Genomic DNA, 7424 nt, shown 5'->3' with positions numbered 1-7424 from the left:
TACACCAATCGAGTCGCTTATTTTGTGGAGTAAAGTTGAAAAATGTGTAGAAAATGACAGGAAGTGACATCACACCAGGGACGCTCATTCCAGTCAAAGTTTATGCAGAATTCACACAACTTTTTTAACCCTAAACATTAAATCAACAAAATAAAGTCGCTTTCATATAGTTTGTCAAATTAAAAAAAACATTGACATTAGATGAGTTTTGGCCCAGTGGTTGCTGGGTAATGTCTTAGTTTTACATAAATTACAACCAGGAAGTGAAATTATGAACCTTTAAAAGTTTGCTTTTCTGGCATGAAATGTGTATTTTTTAGCAATATCCATCTTAAATATAATTATCTTAACTGCATTTTAGTTCAATGAGTAGTCCAACCTGTCAGAGCCACTTTAATATTTATTTTTCAGAGTATAAAATGACATTCGGTTATTCGTTCTTGTTGGTCAGCCGTCTGATAAACAGTTCCAGTCTGAGTAGAATCAGGGTCAGTTTGTTCTAAATCTTCGTAGTAATATTGGCTTCAGCTCTTGAGATTGAGCCTTTGTCGGGTTTTGTCCGTCCGTCTGTCCAAACCTCCAACTGCAGCTTTACTTTACTTCTTATATTCACCCAAACAAATCTAGACGGATTTGAAGTGATTTCCCTCTGTGCAGAGCTCAGACAAGTGTCAGTTTGACCTCCAAAAGGTTCAGAAACAGCTTCACTTTAAACTTTAAGCACCAGTTAAAAGTAACAGACTGAAAGTTAAAGCAGCATATAATAAATAAAAGCTGTAGTGGAGCAGTTTTGCCTTTTTTTCGCGATCGCTCTAAATGTCGTCTTCATTGGTCAATCATTGCACATAAAACAAGCATAAGAATAAAATATACAATCATTTTTGAAGAATATTTTATTAGCCAAGTGAATTGGACAAATACAGATGTACATGAGATTATTGTTGATCATGTTTGCATTAGTTTATTCATCGTTGACTTTTTCAAAATACTCCTTGGATCCTTCTGGAGTTGGTTTAATCTGAAAGAGGAAACAAAAAAACAATATCAGCATAAAACGTAGAAAATTGACTAAAGTGACAAGTTTGATTGACTTTGGACTAATTGGGAAGTTTGAGCCTTAGTTTTAATTTAATTTTAAACAAAACAAAAGAACACGACCAGAGAAAAGGAGCAACAAGATAAAATAACAAACACAAAAGGCACATTAATAACACTTTAAAGAAAAAATACAAATGATGGCACAGTCTGTCAAATTTAGTTTTAATTTTGATGTCTTGTTGGATTTTCTTTTGCCTATTTTTTCCTCCTGATTTGTGTCGTTTTAGTTAAGCGTTTATATATTTTGTTTAAACATGAGAAAAAGAAAATATATTCTAAAAAAACAAAATAAAATGGACTAAACTAGTGCTGCTTGATTTGGGAAAAGACATCTACAACTTCAGATTCACAATTTAGGTTTTAAAAATACAATTCCGTTCAAAGTCCACATTTTAAAACAAAAACAAAAAGGTAAACAGGCCTGTGAACCGACAAACTAACAAAAGAATCATGTATTTCAGAACATGTTTGATCTGCAGAGTCTAAACTACGACTTGGATTCAATTGCAATTCCTCTTGCGGCCACCGGACTGAAACGGCGTGTTGCGTTCGAAGGTCTCACCGTGGGCGAGTCGGGGGTCCAGGAGGCGGGGCAGACCTCGCCGTGAGTCTCCACGAACTGGAAGGCCTTGACCAAACGCAGCGTCTCGTCCACGCAGCGGCCGACGGGCAGATCGTTCACGCTCATGTGCTTGACCACGCCGTGAGGGTCGATGAGGAACAGGCCTCTGCGGACGAGACGGTTTGCATTTAATATGAAACAAAAATGTAATTAAAAACCATATAAACTTGAAATTACAGGTTGAAGATATCAAAAAGTATGTTCAGAATCAGAATGGGTTTATTGTCAATGAACAGAATTCACAAACACGGGAACTTGTCTTGGTGATTCAGTGCAACACAAAACAATGAACAATGAACCGTATTATCCAGAGTATAAGTCGCACCAGCCAAAAAATGCATAATAGAGAAAAAAACAAACATAAGTCGCACTGGAGTATGAAATGCGGTTGCAAGTGTGAAAATAACAAATAATATCACATATAAGTCGCACCCCGGCCAAAACTATGAAAAAATGTGCGCCTTATAGTCCGGAAAATACGGTAAGTCAAAAGAGAAACAATTTAAATCTGCTATGGGATCAAAATAAGCCATCAGATAAAAAAAATAAGAATAAAAGTAAAAAATAGTCTTAAAATGGCAATATTGCACATTAGGCTGCAAAATAAGTCATTTCAAAATACAAAATAGAACAAACTCGCAGTGTAATCTTAATAATAAAAAAGGAAAAATGCTATATTTCTGCACTTTTTTGTGTGTGTGTGTTTTTACAGATACTTTAACCCTTAAAACATTCCAGGCATGTTTAAGCACATTGCAGTGACATGATCTGAATATTGTGAAGCGCAGCCTGGTTTAAGGGAGCATCGCGTCCACACACGCCGTTAACTGATAAGCACTCGTTTGTTACGCCCGTTTCATTTGCAACAGAAGAGTTTGACGTTCAGCAGCTTTTGTGAAACTTTGAATACACATAACTCTGACGATACAGAACATAAAATAAGTGGCAACGCAGCGCGACAATGAACTGTTGGCTCTGGAAGTCTCATTCAGTTTCCTCCTCGTCTTTCACAATAAAAAAAGTAAAACAGCCAAGAGATTAAAAGATGATGGGCTATATGCAAGTAACTCATGAGCGTAAAACAAAGTATTGTCTCAGCTGTATTCTGACTAAAACTGCATTATTTTGGGTCAAATGTGAAAGAAAGTGAGGAGAGGAGAGCGAGGACAGAGGAGGAGAGGAGAGCGAGGACAGAGGAGGAGAGGAGAGCGAGGACAGAGGAGGAGAGGAGAGCGAGGACAGAGGAGGAGAGGAGAGCGAGGACAGGAGAGGAGAGCGAGGACAGAGGAGAGGAGAGCGAGGACAGAGGAGGAGAGGAGAGCGAGGACAGAGGAGGGGAGAGCGAGGACAGAGGAGAGGAGAGCGAGGACAGAGGAGGGGAGAGCGAGGACAGAGGAGGGGAGAGCGAGGACAGAGGAGGGGAGAGCGAGGACAGAGGAGGGGAGAGCGAGGACAGGAGAGGAGAGCGAGGAGAGGAGAGCGAGGACAGAGGAGGGGAGAGCGAGGACAGAGGAGGGGAGAGCGAGGACAGAGGAGGGGAGAGCGAGGACAGAGGAGGGGAGAGCGAGGACAGAGGAGAGGAGAGCGAGGACAGAGGAGAGGAGAGCGAGGACAGAGGAGGAGAGCGAGGACAGAGGAGAGGAGAGCGAGGACAGAGGAGAGGAGAGCGAGGACAGAGGAGAGCGAGGACAGAGGAGGGGAGAGCGAGGACAGGAGAGGAGAGCGAGGACAGGAGAGCGAGGACAGAGGAGAGGAGAGCGAGGACAGGAGAGCGAGGACAGGAGAGCGAGGACAGAGGAGGGGAGAGCGAGGACAGAGGAGAGGAGAGCGAGGACAGAGGAGAGGAGAGCGAGGACAGAGGAGAGGAGAGCGAGGACAGAGGAGGGGAGAGCGAGGACAGAGGAGAGGAGAGCGAGGACAGAGGAGAGCGAGGACAGAGGAGAGGAGAGCGAGGACAGAGGAGAGGAGAGCGAGGACAGAGGAGAGCGAGGACAGAGGAGAGGAGAGCGAGGACAGAGGAGAGGAGAGCGAGGACAGAGGAGAGCGAGGACAGAGGAGAGGAGAGCGAGGACAGAGGAGAGGAGAGCGAGGACAGAGGAGAGCGAGGACAGAGGAGAGGAGAGCGAGGACAGAGGAGAGGAGAGCGAGGACAGAGGAGAGCGAGGACAGAGGAGAGGAGAGCGAGGACAGAGGAGAGCGAGGACAGAGGAGAGCGAGGACAGAGGAGAGCGAGGACGCATTTCATACTCCAGTGCAACTTATATATGTTTTTTTATTATGCATTTTTTGGCTGGTGCGACTTATACTCTGGAAAATACAATACCACTTGCATTATTAATACTCACGATACCTGAGTGCGATGCCAGGCCCCTCCAGCAGGACCCCGTAGTCCCTGGCGATCTGCTTGTTCAAGTCGGCGAGCAGGGGAATATTGATGTGTCCGAGACCTCCAGCCTGAAAACAAGACCACACATGAAATATTAGCGCTTTTGAACACACACCGGGCCCTTCGCTCGTCTTACTTTACGCGGCGTGTTGACCCAGGCCAAGTGGGTGAAGTGAGAGTCCACGGAGACGCCCACCACCTCGCAGTTCACGTCATGGAACTCGCTGGCTTTGTCGCTGAACGAGATGATTTCTGTTGGACACACGAACGTACTGGACAGAGCGAGGACGTGTTCGATCACGTACGAAACGAAACAGCACGTTAATGTCAGTTTAATGCACTAGAAGTTACGTTGACAGGCCAAACCAATGCTCTCCAGGAAATGTACGGTGAAACGGTGGACTAATTACAGTATTTTCCGGACCTTTTTTTGCACCTTTTTTCATAGTTTTGGCCGGGGTGCGACTTATACTTATATACTTATACTCATATGTGATATTATTTGTCGTTTTCACACTTGCAACCGCATTTCATACTCCAGTGTGACTTATATATGTTTTTTTCTTCTCTATTATGCATTTTTTGTCTGGTGCGACTTATAGTCCGGAAAATACAGTATTCAGTTTTGTCGTTTCGATTCTGTTCATTTTTCAAATTTATTTATATAGAGCAAGTCAACAAACACAAAAATAAAGTAAATATGCATCCAAAACTGTAACTATCTTTGTGAAATGAGTTTCTTATTCAAGCTTGAAAAGGAGTGAGCAGAAAACATAATTATTGAGACACATTTTCCATCAAGAATTTTTTTTTTAAGCTTCCTACGGACTTAATAAAACAATATAAATTCAGGATTTATTGTGTAAAAGACAAATATAGTCTTGGATCACCTTTATTGTGATAGGTGGACTATGTCATTTCCTGGTTTGAAGGTTCAATTCAATTCAAAAAACACTTTATTTATCCCCAAGGCGACAATTCAGAAAGCACAGAACAAAACCCGAGCCACATTCGGACTCTGCGGATCACAAAAAGGTGTCTAGACCGAAATCATCCATCATCTTCTCGTCACCGTGGCGATAACAGTCTGGCATTAACCTTCTCCATCTCGCATTTACTCAATTACAGCCGTTTCACCGCTCTAAAAAAAACACCTCGAATAAGATGTGTGCGCTCGCCTCTCCACAGATCTGACCCGCAACTTGACCCTGTGGCGTTACCTGCCTCGTCGTGGTGGTAGACGGACAGCTTTAATGCCATACTGTGGAACATTATGGCATTAAACGGGCAAAGCATCACCACGGAGCAGGTTGTGGATGATGAATGGCAAAACGCTCGCTCTTCATTCACGTGTTACACAAAACTAACATCACGTGTACATGTACTCTGTAAACAAAGTAATAAAAGTACAGGATGATAAAACCCTCTATACTCACAAGTCCAGCGGGTAGAAGAAGAGCACCAGATATTTGCCTTTGAAGTCGTCCAGGCTCATCTCGCTGAACTCGCCGTTGTGAACCGCGGTGGCTTTGAACGCGGGCGCCGGCTGAGTGACCGCCGCGCCCCATCGGGACCGACCTGAGGGGGGAAAAAAGAGACAAACGACCGTTTTAGCGTTTACGCCGAGGGAACCGCGTTGTGTAAAAAAAGCGCTGAACGTGCCGGTGGAGAAGCGGGCGTGCTGGAGCGTCGGCGCGGTGAGGACTTTCGCTGCATGTTGTTGACACGAGGCTGTTCCGAGTCCTGCAGCGGCAAACCTGGCCTACGACAGAACAGGAACGCACACGTTTACTCTTAAAGTACAGACAGTTTATGAAATACATGAGATTCAGATTCAGAATACTCATTTAGAGTGACTGTGTTTTCGGTGCAGTTACTCTTTCATTTGGTGTTGCTAAGAATACAGCTGCTTTCCTAAAATAAAGGCTTTAGGCTTTATATGACACAGTATTAATAAATATTAATAGATATAACAACTTGACTAAACAATCATCAGAAAAAAATACTGTACATGATCAACCAAATAACAGGTTGAAATATGTTGACTAAAGGCTTCAAGATAGAGAATATTTACAAACTAAAGTGAATTATTCATGCAAATCTGAAACAGTTTATTATTTTTTGACATTTAATATTGCCACAGTGTATGTTTTAACAAGTCTATATTAGGTATGTCAGAATGTTGGACTGCGTTTGACAACTTTTACAGAAATTGCTCCTCTCGCGACACAAACCTATACCATCCATCGAAATTGTGTGGAGAAAGTGTTGAAAATGTACTTCACTGAGATGCTGACCTTAATTTTCTTTAAGGAAAGATAAACTACAGCAGATTTGTGATCTAATGCAACAAACCTCATGAAAATTGATTAAGGTGAAACATGTTTTTTAGCTGTTCCAATATTGCTTGTCTAGTCGAGGCGTCTGCCAGCGGGTCATAAATATTTGCATGGATTCATTCTAAATACTTGTTGCCTAACTGCATGAAATGATACAGGTTGTAAAATTTGATATAAAAATACATGCCCAGAAAGTTCAGATATATGTATAAATGTATAACTTGGAATATCAACATTTAAACCCCTTCAATCACTTTTTGACATATCATAAAAGTAATAGGATGTGGTTAGATGCATGAATCTAGTAAAGCCGACTCATTTTGACACTCTTAAACCTGAATATCTCTTGTTTTTTGGGATAATTAAATTATTCCAAAACTATTACACTCTGGTCTACCATGACCTTTCTGTTGGTGTTAATCAATTGTAAATCTGACCCTTTTTAAAAAACAATTCTGCTGTAAATAACAATGATCAGGTGATTCCTAAACCTCTTAATCAATTAGTAAATTCGCAATATAAATTACGCAGCCTGAATAAAGTATTTGCAGAAAAACAAACTACTACATCCAGATGACCTTGCACAGTTTGTTAAAGTATTTGTCTTATTCTGAAAGGGGCGGAGCAGTTTTGTAACAGCAGCTTCAGGTTTGACGCACGCTCATTGAACCGCACATGACTTAAGACACAGACAGAGAGTAAATAAATGCAAATATAACTTTATAACACATCTAAAGACAGTCACGACAGACGCATCGCCGCTGCTGCCGCGTCTGCACTTCTCTCACTAAGCGGACAAAGAGCGTGGTTTAAACTCGCACTTACACTTGTCCCGAGCAGTCTCCCGAAGGTGGCCGCCATGTTGTGTCTGACAGGAGGGGGAGGGGCCTTTGTACGTCACGATGAACTCACGTTTTTATTACGTTTTTACTTTAATAATGATAATAATAATAATAATAATAATAATAATAAGGACAGC

General features: G+C 42.2%; 1 protein-coding gene across 1 annotated transcript; it reads right to left on the bottom strand.

Annotated features, from left to right (window-relative positions):
- Nucleotides 1–896: 896 nt before the first annotated feature.
- Nucleotides 897–7329, bottom strand: prdx3 (peroxiredoxin 3). Its single transcript, XM_072437084.1, has 7 exons — nucleotides 7271–7329; nucleotides 5769–5868; nucleotides 5543–5684; nucleotides 4243–4378; nucleotides 4071–4174; nucleotides 1661–1826; nucleotides 897–1018 (listed from the first exon to the last, which is right to left on the bottom strand). Exons 1-7 carry the CDS (start codon nucleotides 7304–7306, stop codon nucleotides 962–964), a joined length of 741 nt encoding a protein of 246 aa, XP_072293185.1. The 5' UTR covers nucleotides 7307–7329; the 3' UTR covers nucleotides 897–961.
- Between the last annotated feature and the right edge of the window lie 95 nt (nucleotides 7330–7424).

This window comes from Eucyclogobius newberryi, unplaced genomic scaffold, assembly GCF_026437365.1.
Source record: "Eucyclogobius newberryi isolate DKJ021-1_F unplaced genomic scaffold, fEucNew1.0.hap1 SCAF_8, whole genome shotgun sequence".
In the NCBI taxonomy this organism is placed as follows: domain Eukaryota; kingdom Metazoa; phylum Chordata; class Actinopteri; order Gobiiformes; family Gobiidae; genus Eucyclogobius; species Eucyclogobius newberryi.
The sequence above is the reverse complement of the archived record's forward strand: the minus strand, read 5'-3'. Positions and strand labels throughout refer to the sequence as shown.